General features: G+C 35.9%; 1 protein-coding gene across 4 annotated transcripts in view; it reads left to right on the top strand.

Moving 5' to 3' along the window:
• The window catches only part of LOC150076111 (guanine nucleotide-binding protein G(I)/G(S)/G(T) subunit beta-1), a 217,042-nt gene that overhangs the window by 151,872 nt on the left and 47,276 nt on the right, over positions 1–17,894 (top strand). For 3 of the 4 annotated variants that reach the window (XM_090387671.1, XM_090387672.1, XM_090387673.1), the window contains exon 4: positions 15,903–15,966. In XM_090387671.1, coding sequence (XP_090243797.1) covers positions 15,903–15,966 — 64 coding nt within the window. Of the gene's footprint in view, positions 1–15,776; positions 15,841–15,902; positions 15,967–17,894 lie in introns of all 4 variants that reach the window. The other variant, XM_090387674.1, reaches the window with a different exon arrangement.

Genomic DNA, 17,894 nt, shown 5'->3' with positions numbered 1-17,894 from the left:
ACTGTTCTTGGGTTGAAGGTTGAGAAGACGAGAGAAGATATTTGTTGACATTAGACTTGAACTTCTGTAGACTGTAATTTTCAGGAAATACATATGAAAGATGGTTGTTCCAGAAAACGGCAGTTGAATGAAAAAACAAGGAAGGTGAAAAGTTGATTCTGTGAGTTTTAAGGTGAACAGTAAATAGATGTTGGCTGGTGGCAGCACGTGTTCGGACTGTTTTGAAAGAGTGAGTGGAAATTATAGATGCCGATTCAGAAGAACATTGCCCATGGAAGTATCTGTAGAAAAGGCATGCAGCAGAAACAGTATGTCTATGAGACAGAGAGTGGAGTCATTAATTAAACTAATTGCCCTCATCTGAATGGAATCTAGAAGCCTGAGAAAGGTTTTGGGGGCACCACCCAGATGCAGGAACAGTATTCCGTGGTAGGGCGGATTTGCAATTTGTACAGTGTGAACAGCTGTTTGGAAGAAAAGTAACAAGAGCGAAAGAGAAAACCGAGTGTTTTAGATGCAGAGGAAGCAATATTTGTAATGTGCTTGTAACAAGAGAGATTAGAAGTCAGGGTAATACCCAAAAGAGATATATCATTTTGCCTAGAAATCGGAGTGTCACCAAAGATAAGCATAGGAGCAGAAGAATCCTTTTTGTGAGATATAAGACAAGACTGAGTTTTAGAAGGGTTGAAATCAACTAAGTTGTCTTTGACCCACTGAAGAATTACCTGGAGATCGGCATTTAAGGAATTGGTAGTGGATATTCGAGAAGTTGAAACTGATTGAGCAGGGCAAGGTTTTTCAAAATGGAAAGTGGAATGCAATGTGCTATCATCAGCAAAACTATGGATAGGATTTCCAGTCAATGGAAGAATATCATTAATATACAAGAGGAAAAGAATGGGGGAAAGAACTGAACCTTGGGGAACACCAGCATTAGTGGAGAAGTTAAAAGACAGAGAGCCATCTGCCATCACCCTCAGTGAGTGATCAGAGAGAAAACTGGATAACCAATTACAAAAAACAGTTGGCAAACCATAAGATGGAAGCTTGTTTAGAAGACCTTTATGCCAAACACGGTCGAAAGTCTTTGAGATATCGAGAGCAACTGCATGTGTTTCACCAAACTTTTCCATTGAATTTGTCCATAAAGGAGCCAGAATATTATTATTATTAGCCATATGGTACAAGGAAGCCTGAGGCTTATACTGCACCAGCCAAAAAAAAAAAAAAAATCCGAATTATCCCAAGAGAGAGAGAGAGAGTAGAAGGGAATCACCAAGAAAAAGAAGAATGATGATATCCAACTCAGGACCTTGGGTGTACCAAGCCCATACTCACCAGATGTGAGCCCCTGGGGTGAATACTGGTGATTGTTGATCAGACAGAAGGTTTCTGGGTAGTTTAAGAGTTGGCGGTTAATTGATTTCTCCGTTACTGTAGAAAGAGTAGAAGTAATTGCAATGGGACGATAATTGGATGGGAGGGACTTTTCACCATTTTTAGGAACTGGCTGGATATGCACAAATTTCCAAGCAGAAGGAAAAACACCTTTGGAATAAGAAAGTGAAAAAAGGCAGCAAAGAACAGGAGTAAGTTCAGGAGCACAGGTTTTGAGAACAAGTGGAGAAATACCATCAGGACTGGGAGCTTTCTTAGCATCGAGATTTGTCAAAATCCTTCTGACATCCTTTTGATGGAAGACCACAGGAAGCATTGAATGAATGGAGCGTGTTTGGGAATGGTGGGAGGTGTTTTACCAAGATCATTAATACATGAGTTGGAAGAAAAATGGGATACTAGCAGGTCAGCTTTATCCTTGGCTGAAGTGACAACAGAGCCATCTTGTTTTGACATGTTTTTTATTATTATTATTTTTATCATTTTGTTTTTAATTAGAAAATGCCTGTTAATTATGATTTGCAAAATTTATCTCATCCTTGCCACTTGAAATTTCTTGTGCCAATTACATATTACATTCATTCTTTCCTCTATTATATTTTTACCTATCACTTGCCTGATCTTGCATCCCGAAGAATATATGGATGAAACGTGGTTTGAAGAAAAATACACTCAATTGACCCATTATTTGGAGTGTATTATACAGGAGTCCTTCCCTTTCTTGTCCATTGCTTACCGTTTGAGGAAAACTCACTTATTAGCATCTGGTATACCCCAGAAATTGCATAAAAATATAAATGGAGCACTTGTGTGGTAGCTGTTGGAATAAATTCTGTTTCTTCTCCCCCTTCCCCCTTCTTTCAGACTGTCAAGAGTTCTATATTGTATTTGGTAAATTGGTAAATCATTACCATGTGGCACTGAGATAATAGGAAATAGTATACTCTAATACATATTAGGATTGTAGCATTTCTACAGCCCTAAGCCTTTTTTTTTTTTTTTTATGCCCACCTTGCAGAAGTAGCAGGCATCATTGTGGTTAATGGGATCTTTCTCTTCGGAGGTTAGAAATCACAAAAGTTATAAACTTCCATCTTCTATATAATCATCCTAACATTGATCAGCAACTACTACAACATAATTCAGAGGCCTGACTTGTCTCAGTCTCTGTAAGGAATTCTAAATTATCATTCATATGCATTGCAAAACTTAATGCCCTCTAAAATCTGTGCTTCACCTTCTTTGAACCAGTATAGTACCTGCAGACCTAATTAGACTCTGAGGAGAGCTTTTAACCCTGACTGATAGCCATAATAATCTGAAACATACGATACGTAAAGTCAAAATGTGCTATTTCTTTCAAATATCGTGACTGTATAACAGCCAGTGCCAAGGTTGTACTCAGCTGTCTGAATTATCAAAAAAAAAAAAAAAAAAGGATAAACATTAATATATTTATGTTACAGAGAGAAGAGCGAGCACATGCAAAAGATTCCTTAGAGACATTCAGAATATGTATCTGTCTCTGTATGTTTGTAGTTCTCATGTTAGAATAGTCTTTTACTCTCATGAATTGATTGAAATTGTTTTGCGTGACAGTATACGCTATTAATATGTAGTACCATTGTTATTGATAGGATTTTTTTATTTTAGCAATTGTACATTGTGTTATGGGTGCTGTTGGATTCCCGCAAACAAATTGTTCCTTCTGTATGTGGTTATTGTCAAGTGTGAGCAAAATATGGAATGCAAAATAAACCCTTTCATTTTATTTTGAAATGAATTAAAAAAAAAAAAAGTGGAGGAGATTTTGCTAGTGTATTTTAAGGAATGACTGTTTTTTTTTACCTATGATTTATGTTTGAGGTTTAGTTGAAAGTTTGATTATATTTTCATCTAATGATATTAATATCACGTGACATCCAAGAATGAGATAGCAAATGGATACAAAATGGTAGCTTGAGGAATTCTTGTGGATAAATTCCAAGTACATTGCTTAGAATATGATTACTCAGTTTAAATATGAAATTGCCTATTAGTACAAGATACATAAAGTTATGAATGGCTCTTTGGATGCTGAAGTAGCTGTTGCAGAGGTCCACAAAGGCAGTTAAAGTGACTCAGTCAAAGACTAGTTGAATATCAAGATGTTATCTTGGCCTTTTCTTCACAAGTTAGAAAGATTAACAGTTATGATAAGAATACTAGTGATTGACTTATGTTTTAAAGTATAACAAATCTGCATGGGCCTGTCAGGACGAAGTTGTTTGTAAAGGACTAGGTATAACAGTGTTTTAAAAGAAGGGGGCTCATTGATTTTAGGAATTGGGATTATATCCTGGGTGGCCCATTGGGGTAGAATGTATTACAAAGCTAGGTAAAAACAGTACCTTTGCCCTTTCTTATGAAAACTTCAAACATGAAAGGTATTGGAACTGTGGTACTTAGTACTGTGTGTGGGTTGAAGGTGGAGAAGATGAAAGAAGATATTTGTTGACATTAGACTTGAATTTTTGTAGATTGTAATTTTCAGGAAATATGTGTGAAGAGAGGTTGTCCCAGAAAGTGCAAGTTGAAGGGATAAATGAGGAAGAAGAAAGGTTAGTTGTTCTTTGAGTTTGAAGGTGGATAGTAAGTGGATGTTGACTGGCTGCAGCATGCATTCAGACTGGCTTGGGGGGGGGGGGATTATAGAAGTTAATTCAGAAAAACAGTGCCCATGGAAGTATCTGTAGAAAGTGCATGCAGCAGAAACAGAACGTCTATAAGGCAGCGTGGAGAAACTTTGTAAGAGATGGTCGATGGTTCATTAATTAACCTAAATGCCATTCTTTTGAATGGAGTCTAGAAGCCTGAGTGAAATTATGGGGCACCACATCGGATGTGGGAACAATATTCCATGGTAGGATAGAGTTGAGATTTATACAGAGGTAGTAGCTGTTTAGAAGAAAAGTAATAGGCAAAGAGCAAAAGAGAAAACCTAGATTTTTAGATGCAGAGGAAACAGTATTAGTGATGTGCTTATTCCAAGAACAATTAGAAATCAGGATAATCCCTAACAGAGATATGTGATCTTGTCTAGAAATCTCAGTGTCATCAAAGATAAGAATAGGAGCAGGAGTATAAGACAGGAAAGTTTTAGAAGGACTGAAATTAACTAAGTTATCTGTGCCCCATTGAACAATTAGCTGGAGATCAGCATTTAAGGAATTGGTAGTGAATATTTGAGAAGTTCAAGCTGCTTATGGAGGGCAAGGTTTCTCGAACTGGAAGGTGGAATGCAGTGTGCTATCATCAGCAAAACCATGGATAGGATTTCTGGTCAATAAAAGAAGGTTATTAATATACAAAAGGAAAAGAGGGAGAAAGAACTGAACCTTGGGGAATACCAGCATTAGTGGAGAAGCTAGAAGGAAGATAGAGAGCCAGCTACCATCACCCACAGTGAGTGGTCAGAGAGAAAACTGGATATCCAATTACAAAAAAACAGTTGGCAAACCATATGATGAAGCTTATTTAGAAGACCTCTATGCCAAACATGATCAAAAGCTTTGAAATGTCAAGAGCAACTGCTTGAGTTTCACCAAACTTTTCCATTGAATTTGTCCATAGATGGGTAGCAAAGCCGGTATATCACCAGTGGATCAAAACTGACGGAATCTATAATGTCAATCATTGATCTGATGGGAGGTTTCTAGATAGTTTAAGAGTTGGTGGTTAATGGATTTTTGCATTACTTTAGGAAGAGTGTAAGTGCAGCGGAATGATAATTGGATGGAAGGGATATACCACACTTTTTAGGAACTGTCTGGATATGAGCAAATTTACAAGCAGAAGGAAAAACACCAGTGGAAAAGAAAGTGTAAAAGGGCAACACAGATGGGTAAGCTCAGGAGCACATGTTTTCAGAACAAGTGGAGAAATACTGTCACGACTTGCAGCTCTCTTGGCATCAAGGTTCAGAATTCTTCTAACATCCTTTTGATGGAAGACCTCAGGAGACATTAAGTAGATTGTTCTGGAAATGATAGGTGGTTTACCAAGATCAGCAATACAAGAGTTAGAAGAAAAGTAGGATGCAAGCAGATGAGCTTTATTTTTAGCTGCAGTGGCACAATAGAACCATCAGGTTTTAACTGAGGTGGGAGTAGAGATGGACAAAAGTTGCAGCTGGTAGCTTTAGCAAGAGACCAGAATGCTGAACTACTGTTTGGACAACAAGCAAGTTTTCTAGTCTTAGCCTGTTCAAAATCTAGTTTGGACTGATTAATAATTGCTTTGCAATTGGTGTGAGCTCTGGGGTAGGCAAAAAATGAACCCAGAGATTTGGATGCAAGCCAGTTGTGATATGCAACATTCTTATCATGAATGCCTTAGCACATTTGTAGTAAAACTAAAGTTTAGATAAAGGATGAGATTTTAAGGTGGAGTGTGGAATAAAGGATTTCATCCTTACAAGAATAATTTCACTGACACGATCCAAGCATGTCCTGAAATATTTTGTTCTATTTTACAGATAATTTCCTCCAGATCTTATAATAGAGACCTTGGATATCTTATAAATTTGGTGTCTACAATGCTCTGATCCAACTGTACTAGATTTTTATGATATTAATCATTAATGTTGCTAAAAGCAAAATCATATGTGTTTTTTAAAATCGTTAGTTATATGATTTATGTAATTATAAAGTTTTGTTAAAAGTAGACACTACCATACTAAGGAAGATGATTGCAGTTGCTTATTTTTACTTTTGTTTTGTTCATTGATGCAGATAAAATAAGAAGCTTAAAAATGAATGAATTTTCACATACCGTCTGTTTTAATGTGCAGCAATTTAAAAATATTACAGTATTGTGCTGATAGAAACATGAAACACCATTAACATTCTTTGATATAATTGCAGTAACAGTTTGGGTTTTTAATTAACTCTTTTGTTGTAATGTTTTGAACATATATGTATTATTCACATTTGCTTTAATTTCCTCCTTTTCTATTTGATCCTCATCTAATTTAACCCCAGGTACTCACATCTGGTGAGTATGAACTTGGCACACCCGGGGTCCTGAGCTGAATGAATATCATCATTTTTCTCTTTCTTGGTGATTCCTTTCTACTTCTGACACACACACACACACACACACACACACACACACACACACACTCTCTCTCTCTCTCTCTCTCTCTCTCTCTCTCTCTCTCTCTCTCTCTCTCTCTCTCTCTCTCTCTCTCTCTCTCAGAGTAACTCGGAAATTTTTTTTTTTTTTTTTTAGTTGATGCAGCATAAGCCTCAGGCTTCCTTGCACTGTATGGCTAGTAATTAAAAAAATATATATATTCAAATTTAAAGTAGTATTTTAGTATGATTATCTGATTTAAAAAAAAAAGAAAAAAAAAAGCATTTTCAGTGGAATCTTGATTTACCTGGTTTTTGTTTTTTCTTTTTAACAGAGTGGGATACCAGTTAATCCGAAAATGCAGTTTATTAATAGGAAATTAATCGATTTATTCAAAAGCAGTGTTTGATTTGTATACAGGGTGATTCACTACCAGTGCGACAAACTTGCAGGAGGTGTAGGGGGCACAAAGATGAATCGGAATCATATAGCATTGCAGGATCCAAAATGCCTTCGTCATGCGGTAGAGGACGTTGAACGGGAGATCGCGTGAACAGCGATCCTGCTGGAAGTCAGCATTTGCGAACCATTTCTGTTGAAGAAACCAAGTAGCAAAAGTCCTCCGGAGTGGATAATCCGCAGGCTCCAATGATTGGATGCATTGCAGGTGGTATGAACTCATTTGGTTTGTTGACAGTATCCTCCATACAGTGGATTGGGAAATAACCAATCGTTGGCCTATCGCTCAAGTACTTGTACTCGAATTGCCTTCTGCAAGACGTAGGACAATCTCCTCATTGTCTGGTGTCCTCGTCATTCGCTCTCGATTCATGATACCTCTCGTGAAACAACCAGTCTCACGTAACCTGTGCACACGTGTGAAAATCGTATGACGAAGAGCACGCCTGTGCGGGAAACGTTCCTGGTACAATCGCAGAGCGGCACGCCCATTACAGTCCGCAGCTCCATACACGAGGTGCATGTCAGCCAGTTCAACGTTTGAATACTCGTCCATCCTACTGCTTCGGGAACCGGTTTGCAAATGTTGACTTCCAGTGGGATCGCTGTTCACGCGACCTCCTGTTCAACGTCCTCTACCCCATGACGAAGGCATTTTGGACCCTGCAATTCTATGTGATTCCGATTCGTCTTTGTGCCCCCTACACCCCCCCCTGCAAGTTTGTTGCACTGGTAGTGAATCACCCTGTATATGGTAGAGTGTAACTTCATTTTATATTTTTTAAAATATGAACAGAAGATAAAATTAACTTACAGGAAGTAATCTGATAATTAGCTTTTGTTTTTTTTAAATTGTTTTTGCATATATTTAATTCTAATTTTCTCTAACTCTTACATTTCAACACACTTACTCTCAATATGCCTACATTTTGTTGTCATTTTATAACAGAGGTCTACACAGAGTAGGGGGGGAGGAACAATGACACTTTCCTGCTGTTGTGTCAAAAATAGTCGGCCAAGGTGTTAGGAAGGCAAGTTTATGCATTGTGGATCCACAGTGTATTTATTTTATAAATCAAATATGAACTGTAATCTAGTGTTTTGTCCTTTTTGGCCAGCTGACTATCCATTAGCTTCTAAGAAAAATAATAATAAATAAATATATAATGATTCTGCACAGGCAAAAATGTTAAATAAATGTTTAAAAAAATTCCCACAAGGATAAGCAAACCGTTTATCAAGATTTCACTGTAATTTTTAATAAAGTATATATAGTAGAACATTTGATAGCACACAGTATGCATTCTTTATTATAATAAATATATAAAATAATAATAATAAAACAAGTTGGTAAAGAGCAATTGCTTCTACCTTTGTAGTCATTTCTTAGAAAAGTGTGGCTTAAGTGATATTTTTAAGCTGATAGATATGAGGATTTATAAAAAAATTATGATTTGTTTTTCAGATTAACTGTAATATAGATTTTGTTTAGTTAAACTATACAGGGTGGTCCATAAGTAAGTAAGGAAACATGTTTGACTGTAAATAACAACACTTTTTTTAAAATATATATTTTAATTTATACTAGCACAATAGGGCATATATAAACTTAAAAAAAAAAAAAATTGTCTGTTCAGTTTGGACACAATTTTGTTCTTTGAAAAATTGTAGTCTTATGGGTACAGAGTGACACACAGCAAGACGTGGTTTTTTGGAAATATTCTCAAATTCTCTAACTATTGACTGCCAAAGCTCCAGCAGAGACCTGTTTATTACTAAATACTTTATCCTTTAAGGATCCCCACAAAAAGTAATTACTGAGTGTTAAATACAGGGAGCATGGTGGCCATTCAATGGATTCCCACTGTCCAATCCATCAACCTGGATTTTTTCATCTAAGAATTTGCAGTTTTTGCTTAGGGAGCTGGTGCTCCATCCTGCATAGAAAAGTAATATAATATTGAAAATAGATTTTAGACTGCATTTATGAAATGCTTTATCTTTGGTCGCCTCCATAGCCAGGTGGACAGGAACAGTAGTGCGTAGCACACTCTTATTGATTAGACCAGGTTTCGAGCCTGTGACCACCAAATACGGAGGATGCGGAAGGTCAGGGAATGACCATTGCATATCCCCAGCCCGGATCAAGTGTGAGGGTTGGCGTCAGGAAGGGCATCTGCCCGTAAAAATTTCATGCCAAAACAATGAAAAGGTGAGGGGAGATGGAATGAAATTAAATGCTTTGTCTTTAGCAGTTTCAGGGGCTTTCTCCTGTCATGGTTCCTCCGAAAGGGGAAAAAGGTCCAAAAACACCTCCTGTCCAAATTCCAGCCCACACAATCAAGCCAGGAGCATTTAAATCCTTGTTGAAGAATAAGTGAGTATTGTTTGGAGAGTAGTAAACATAATGCAATTAACAGTTCCATTTAGTTTAAATGTGGCTTCATCAGTCCACAGAACATTTTCAACGATATCTGTGATCCGGGTTTTTAACACTTGTGGCCAAAAACCATTCAACAAATTCCAGTCTTCTGTCTAGGATAATCTTGTTCAAATTTGTAGTAACATGGGATGATATAAGTTCCTTTATGATTATATATAAACTTGTTTTAGGTGGCTTTTTCCTGTTGTGGTTCCTACAAAAGAAAAGAAAAAAAAAAAGTTCCAAACTTTGGCTTTCTCTGAGGGCTTTTTTTTTTTTTTGTTTACTTCTTTCTATATCCTCTTACAAGTTCCAAATTAGCAGATGTCTTTGAGATATAAGGTTTATCAGGTTTTGGTGGATTGTGCACTGTTCACACTTTATCAGACTTCATATAGTTGCTTTATTGTGAGTGATTTATGTCCAAAACACCTTTGAACTTGTGTGCAACTTCTGCAGCATTTTCATATTTTGCAAAGCTTTACAGTCTGTCTTCTCCATTGTAAGGCTTATGGTACTTTTCCTGTGTTCAAATTATTTTGAAACAATAAAGAAACTTACAAACTATTCTTAAATAATTTAAACATATATCAGCAGTTATTAAAAATAGTTTTTCTTACTTATGGACCATCCTCTACATTACTAGAACTATTGTTATTTCTTTTTATTGTTCTGTTTCAGAGAGTACTTAGTTCCATTTTTTAAATAGAACCTGAAAGCCTTTGTTTGAATTGGTTTTTTGTATAAAATACAAAATGTATTTTATATGATTGCAAAAGTTCCAAAAAAACCCAATTTTTTTTTTTTTTACTCATTTTATTTAATTGCCATGCACAAGTTATATGGCAACTAACTTGTAAGGTAGCACAATTAGTGTAATCATCGTTCTTGGGACACTTGGATGGGAAATACCTGAGTTTGAATCTCGTCGAACGCCAGGAATTTTTATGAGCCTTTTTCAGAACATGACTGAGTCAGTCAGGTGCACAAACATTTAAATTTAAGAAATTTTGATTTCTCTAGGAAAGAAAAAAAGGCTGCTTCATAAATAATTGATTCAGCCAAGTCTGATTACCAGTTTTACTGCAATGCCATCACCAGCTTATGTATTTCTGAACTTTTTGCTTCTGGCAATCCCATTTAGAACAAATCAAAATCTGCAACCATTCAACAACCCCTTGCTAGTCATAGTAATCTTGGTTCTGTGGGGGGGGGGTTCCCCCCTCTTAGTAGTCCCTTTTTTATTTATTTATTTATGGTGGGAGGTCACAATCCACTGATCAAGACACAGGTATTCTTGTCTATATTTGAATTACATGCCATGACCCTAAATTTAGGAAGTGGTGCTAATGCATTTACTGAACAATAGATCATATTGGCGGTATGCATGAGGAGTATGTGCAACAGCAGAGAAAATATGAATGCTCTCGTCACTGTTGTGGATGCATTCAAGCTAGCACAGTTCAATGCTATTCAGTTTTTTATAGCAGAGGGTATATCACTGGCATATGGAAAAGATGTATGTTGACAACTGTATATCATACCCATAAGAGTTACAAATGGGCAGATTATTACCATAAAGTAACAAAAAATTCTTGAGGGTGATCCTAGCCCAGGACAAGCTCATACATTTATCAAGTAATGCACAGACTTTTATCATATGTGGAGAGCATCACTATGAAAAATTAAGATTTTTTTTTTGCCATGGGTTGATTCTCAGTCTGGCCATAATAACTGCAATGATCATTCATAAATCTTACAAGCAAGTGAGAAAGCTCTCTGCATACCAAGTGTGCAATTTAATGGCCTTTGTCATTTCATCAGTGGATGTCAAGATGAAATTTTCTCCAATATTTTGATAAAATTGCATTGACATCCATTGATGTCAAGATGCAAGGTAAATCAAAACATTCCAAACATATCTACCTCGAGGAAGAATTATCATAAATATCATTAAGATAATTCTTCCTTAAGGTAAATGTTTGGAATGTCTTGATTTATGCAATATTTTTTTCAAAAATAATTGTTTGAAAACTGGATTTGCTTAACTTATTGAAAAAAGGGTATAGCTGCTACCTAGACGGAGATCCTTTGAAAAGGGTATAGCTGCTACCTAGACGGAGATCCTTTGAAAAGTAACTTTTCTCTCGAGATACATTCTTGGTTAAATGCAACTGATCTGGCAATATTGTTGCACATTTGTTGATCTGGAATTTTTTAAATGTAGAATGTACTTTTCACAAACAGCACAAGAGACAATACCAGCACTCCCTGACTTATGTAAACATAAATCCACAATAAAAAAAAAATCACTTTATTTATATCTTATAACATTTTTATATTACAATTACATACCCATGACTATTACATATAATTACATACTTTACATTACATACTATTACATACTTATGCATTAGAATATTATTTTAAAAACAAACTTTTAAAGTATGTATACATACAACTTATTTCTATTGTGTGTATGAGGGGGAGTATATATGACACTGATATGGAGAAGGACGAGGTTGAAGAGAGCTCTCATATCGTCAATATCAGACTCCTCTTCTGGCTCTAAAATATCTGAAGAAGTGGAAGGCCTGTAAAAGTATGGTGCTAAAGATGGATACGGCACTGAAGTTGGAGTCAGAGAATATGTAAGTTGAGGAGGTTGCTCGATCTTTCTCATAAATTTATATATATATGGTGCCTCCGTAGCCAGGTGGGAAGGAACAGCAGTGCGTAGCACACGCTTTCTTGATTAGACTGGGGTTCAAGCCCGTCACCACCAAATATGGAGGATGCGGATGGGTCAGGGAAGGACCACCATATATTCCCGGAGCAATATGGCCTTAGTTGCTAATGCTCCTAAAAACCAAATAACAACAACAATCATAAATTTATATAGGAAGGTTTGAACTAATGCCTTCTTTTTCTCACAGTAGACTTTAAAGGCATGGAACTGTTTGCATGTTCTTTTATTCGTTCTTTATCTTTCACTATTGTGTTGCCAGCCTTAAAACATGTGAAATGGTCTTTATTGATTTTCCACCTTCATACATTTTCACAATTTCTCATTTTTGCTCTAATGTGATTGTATGCCACTTTTTCAAAATATCAACATTGCAAAGTCCACTCACACTTTCCTGCCATACTGACTCTTATAAAAGTATAGCATGCAATTATAATAAAAAACTGAAATGGTTATCTGTGAGGCAGAGCAGTAGCATAAATAACGTGGTGTAAAAATGCGACGAAAGAAGAAATGGTTTAACAAGAAGCTTCCATTCTAGATACATACAAGTTGTTGCACGTGGTGTGATAAATCGTGGTGAACTATGTGCATGGGCAATGTTATTGTCTGGCATCCTTGGAAAGTTCTCACTGGAGATCAGGCTATAGGTAGGTATCTTTGAAGTCACCAATTACAACTGATTTTTGCACGAACCCTTTCCCTCCCTCCCCCACTTTTTTTTTTTTTTTTTTTAACTTTTTTCTGTAAGCCAGGGAGTTCCTGTACTGCTGTCTATAGTCAAGTTTTTTCCACGATTAGCAATCGATGATTGCACACAAGTTTAGTAGTAGATTTGATTTTTTGCGTTTTGAATAAAAGCTACCTATTCTGCAAATTTTTTATAGCAAAATTGAACTGTCATGTCATACATTCAAAGAATATATTCCCACCCATTGCCATTGGTGGCATGAGAATTAATGTGAAATACTGTTGACATGTTTTTCCCATGCTAATGTTATTGTAATATTGTGATGTTTTCAGTGATTAAAATTGCATTTCTGAGTTTAATGCCCAAAAATGGATCAAATTAATTTAAAGTGTTGCTAGTAATATTCATGTTATTTACATTTATATGCATGTATAAAACATTCCTACTTCCAATATCATTTTTGGGTGATTTCTCAAGGTAAGGCTACTTTATTAGAGAAAAGGCTGGACTTTGTATATTAAAGCAGTGTTAACTTGAGGAGAGGCTACTGGACAAATGTTATCACCCCTGCTATATTTCATTCATAACACAATAGGTTTTATCACATGTGCAAATATATAAAATGGATACAAATATGGAGTGTGGCAATAAAGTTCCTGCACACTGCTACTGTTACAGTTATGTTTGATGAGTTCAAAAATAAATAGAAGTGGTATGTTGTAGTTCAAACTTCCTCCAACAGATAACAGTTGGTGGTACAGAGATTGTCCAGGAGGCTGACAGGTTGCAAGTAACAACCAATTTCATTAGTAGTGTTAATGTTCTGTGTTATATTTTGCAATGGAGCAACAAATGAATATCAAAGTTTGCTTTTAATCAGGAAAATCTGCAACAAATATGTATGAAATATTAAAAATTGTTTATGGTGATGAAACACTGGTTGTACCAGTGTGTTTGAATGGTATAAGTGGTTCAAAAATGGATGTGAGGATGTTTGTGATGACCCAAGAAGTAGGCATCCGTCAGCCTCTAGAAATGGGGACACAGAGTTGCAAAAGTTTGGGAAATTGTGGCAAAAGATTGTCATTTTACTCTCAGAATGATGGCTGATGAGTTGGATATGAATAAGCATTAGTAGAGGCATATGATGCAAGAGAACTTTGTTGCCACACCTTATACATCAGGATGGGAATGCTACTTCATGATCCAAGGAGATAAGGAGACGATTTGTCAGATTATTCATGAAGATTAATTGAAAAGGAAGATCTGTGTGAAATTTGTGCCGCACAGCCTCATGGCTCATAGCAGAAGCAACGAAGAGTGTCATCATGTGAAGACTTCATCCAGACTTGTCAGTCTTAAGGCAATCCTAATTTCCTCAACTGTATTGTCACTGGAGATGAATTTTGGATTTTTTTAGTATGACCCAGAGACTTCAAAATCACCAAAGTCCAGGTAGTTTCATTTACAGAAGTCCAGGATCAAGACAATGCTTATCATGTTTGTTGACAAACAGAGTAATGATTCACAAGGAATTTTTACCTGAACGGGAGAGAGTTGATGCTGTGTTCTATGCACAGATGCTTCAAAGACTATTGAAGCTCATTTCTGGTGATGAGGCTGCAATTTCGAGAGAAAGGCAGCTGGTTCTCGTTGCACAACAATGCCTGCCCATTCTGCACTTGTGAAGACATTTCTGACAGAGTATGCCTTTTTACATATCAATCATCCACCCTACTCGTCTGATCTAGCACCAGTGGACTTCTTCCTCTTTTCCATGGCGAAAACTACCCTCAAAGGAGAGATATTTCAGGATGTTAAGTACATAAAGAAAAACTTAACTGCTGAACTGAACATGATCTCTTTGGATGCCTTCGCTGACTGTTTTCAGAAACTTGTAGCATGGTGTACTAAGTGCATTTAGTCAGGCAGTGATTACTTTGAGTAAAACCATTTTTGAGCCCCTTCACTTTGTTCTTTTTATTGCACCAGTCCGGAGACTTTGTTGCCACACCTTGTGCATCAGAATGTGAATGCTACTTCAATTATCATCAAAATATAAGTTTGATTAATTAGTAAAGGAAAATAGTTCAGAGTAGCACTCCTTTATCATATTATTTTGATATCCTTGTCTTAGAATTTTGATACCCTTTTTCCTTCCACACGTGCTTGGCTTCTCATTAACACTGTCTCATTAACACATCGCTCACCATTTAGCATGAAGTTGCCATCTGATGAGAGATCAGTAAATCTCAAAACTCCTTGATATGGCAGTGTCTCAGAGTTTCTGAGGAATAGCTGATTCCCCTCTTTTTGTGATCTCTTCAATTAAAAATGAAATTAGTATTTTAGGTCTACTCATGGATAAAGATGTAATTTCTAAAGTGACTACAACCCGGGCCTTTGTTGCCAGTGGATGGATCAGTATCCCCAGACAGAAAAATGTTATGCAGAGTAGTATCCCTTTATCATAGTAAGTTTGGTTGATCGTTTGTAATGAGTTTCATTGTGATAATAATTTTGCATAATAGTTTTATATTAATAAATGAATGCAAAACTTTCATGTAGGGTTTGAGTTCTGGGAAAGTGCTCCACGAAGTTTTTAAACTTCCATTTAGCCACATTTTCATTTAAGGTTAAGATAAAAATCATTGGTTATTCATTGCATTCCACAACCAGCATTACTGAAAAGTTTGTTTTGTTAATTTTCCTTAGGACCAAAAAATATATGTGTGTGTGTGTGTGTGTAGTTCAACCAATTTTTAGTGTTCATTTCTGGGTGCAAAAATGCATCTGTAGTACCAATCTTGTGGCATGTATGTGTGTGCATGTACATTGGCCTCTTATTTGGACGTTGTCTTGTAGTAGTCTGATGTGAGCCGTACTTTTTAAGGTCAAATGGAAAACATTTACCACTTTACAGTGCTTGTCTTTTCTTCTAGCTACCTCGTATCTGCCTCACAGGATGGTAAACTAATAGTGTGGGATGTTTACACAACTAACAAGGTATGTCTTCTTATGTTGTGGGGTTTACTAAACTGAACTTTGGATGCATTTTATTCTTTCAGCCACCTGGTATCGGCCTCACAAGATGGTAAACTTATAGTCTGGGACTCTTACACAACAAATAAGGTAGGAAGAAGTTACAGCACTAGCCAACAACATTGCATTTCTTAAATATATACTAATTTACACCTTTTAAGAGTTATTGGAAAATATCATAGTGGATAGAATGAACATTCATAAATATTAGCTCATGTCATGCAAACTGTGAAGTGTTTTTAAACTTTGTTAAAATCTGCATGGTTACTACTTTTGCATGTAAAATAGAAAACATTTTATCTGGTTTTAAAACAAGTTGAAATTAAGTTATCTTAAAATTAAAACTTTTAAAACTACTACACGTGATGTATACACAGTAACATCTTGTTATTTTAGTCTTGGTTAATTAAGGTTTTGTATTATCCAAGATAAAATCTCAGATATAAATCTGATGAATAGTAAAAATATGTATAGTCTAGGAAAATAAATATCGTTTTCTATGTAATATTTGCATCAGAAACATTGCTCAGTTTAAAGCAATATATGAATCACCCTTTATCCTTTTGAACAGCAGGAGGCAACACTAGCTGTTCTTTTGTTGTCAGTGGCAGAACTTAACAGCAAAGAAAAGATTGCAAGCTGATATTGCAATACTCATGTGTCTTTAAAAAAAAGAGATTTGTGTTTTTTATTTCAGTTTATTATATTTGTATATATAAATTTCTATTTTTATATTTATATATTTCTATTTTTCCCCTTTTTAATTCTAATTACATTACTTCTGAACTATTATGCTCTCCAAGTATTCATGTTTATGTAATTTTATATTATATTCATTAAAAGACAAACATAGAACCATTTAGTCAAGTTGATGGGGCTGTGTGTATGTTTTTTGAAATTTAAACTTCTTTATATTATTTTGTTTAGGTAGTGTGTAGCATATGATAGCATCTATTGATATTTTCAACTTACTTGTGTTTTGATGTGTGAATTAAGTTTAAAATTGCACTTTATACTGTAATTTTTGCATGTAAAAATTTTTCCCAGTTTGGTATATGTAAGAAATAAACTATAATATTTTATGACTGTGTGGAACCCCCAAGCTCAGCTTGCTTGGTTTGAATAACTGATTGTGTTTTTCAATAAAACAGGTTGGGCAGAAATAGAGTAATACTTGAATTAACAAGGGGGAAAAAAAAAAAAAAACACCATTTAAATTTCCCTCTTTTCCACAACTCTCGTTGATTGTCTTTCAAAGCAGGTGCAGTGCAATCAGTCTTGTGTTCTGTTGATAAAGTATGAAATTAACTTAAACTTGGTCAGTTGCCAAAACCTGTTTGTTAAAGTTCATGGAGGAAGATTTACAGTATTTATTCCTATATTATAAACAGGAGAACAAATGAATATTGTTGCACCCCATTGAATACTAGAAATTATTCTGTATTACATTACATTAGGGATGGATAAACTGTTCTTCTTAACTTCCCCTTCCCAAAAATGTGCTGTTTTCTTTTATCTTTGCTTCTAGGGGTTTTTAAAATGTTTCAAGTGTCTGTAATCAACCACAGTTTGGGGGGATTGCAATCAATGAATTCCCATATACCTCCACACACACACACACTCATATACTAGGTGTGTTCAAAAATTCAGAGACCGAACTAATATTTGGGAAATGATGTTTCCTGACTATTCAGATGGCTCTTCTTGGAAGTAGTCCCTTGCTTGACACTACATGCTCCAATTCCAGCATGCCTGCAACTTCTGGAAGCATTCCTGATGGGCTTCTTTTGGAATTGCTAATAGTTTCTGTGTTGCATTCTGAATTCATCAATCATTGCAAATCTGACCTTTCAAGGGGACTTCAAGCTTTGGAAACAAACAAACAAAAAAAAAAAAAAAAAAAAAACCACACAGGGAACTGAATCCAGCGAGGATAGTGGAGGGTGGATGTGCTTCAAGAAATTCTTGAATGGGAAGTGCTGAGTGTGCAAGGGTGTTGTCATGAACAGCCAGTTCCC

The sequence above is a fragment of the Mastigoproctus giganteus genome, chromosome 13 (genome assembly GCF_048544385.1).
Source record: "Mastigoproctus giganteus isolate SK-2022 chromosome 13, ASM4854438v1, whole genome shotgun sequence".
Taxonomy (NCBI): Eukaryota; Metazoa; Arthropoda; class Arachnida; order Uropygi; family Thelyphonidae; genus Mastigoproctus; species Mastigoproctus giganteus.
Note: the sequence above shows the minus strand (reverse complement) of the source record. Positions and strands in the feature narration are given on the sequence as shown.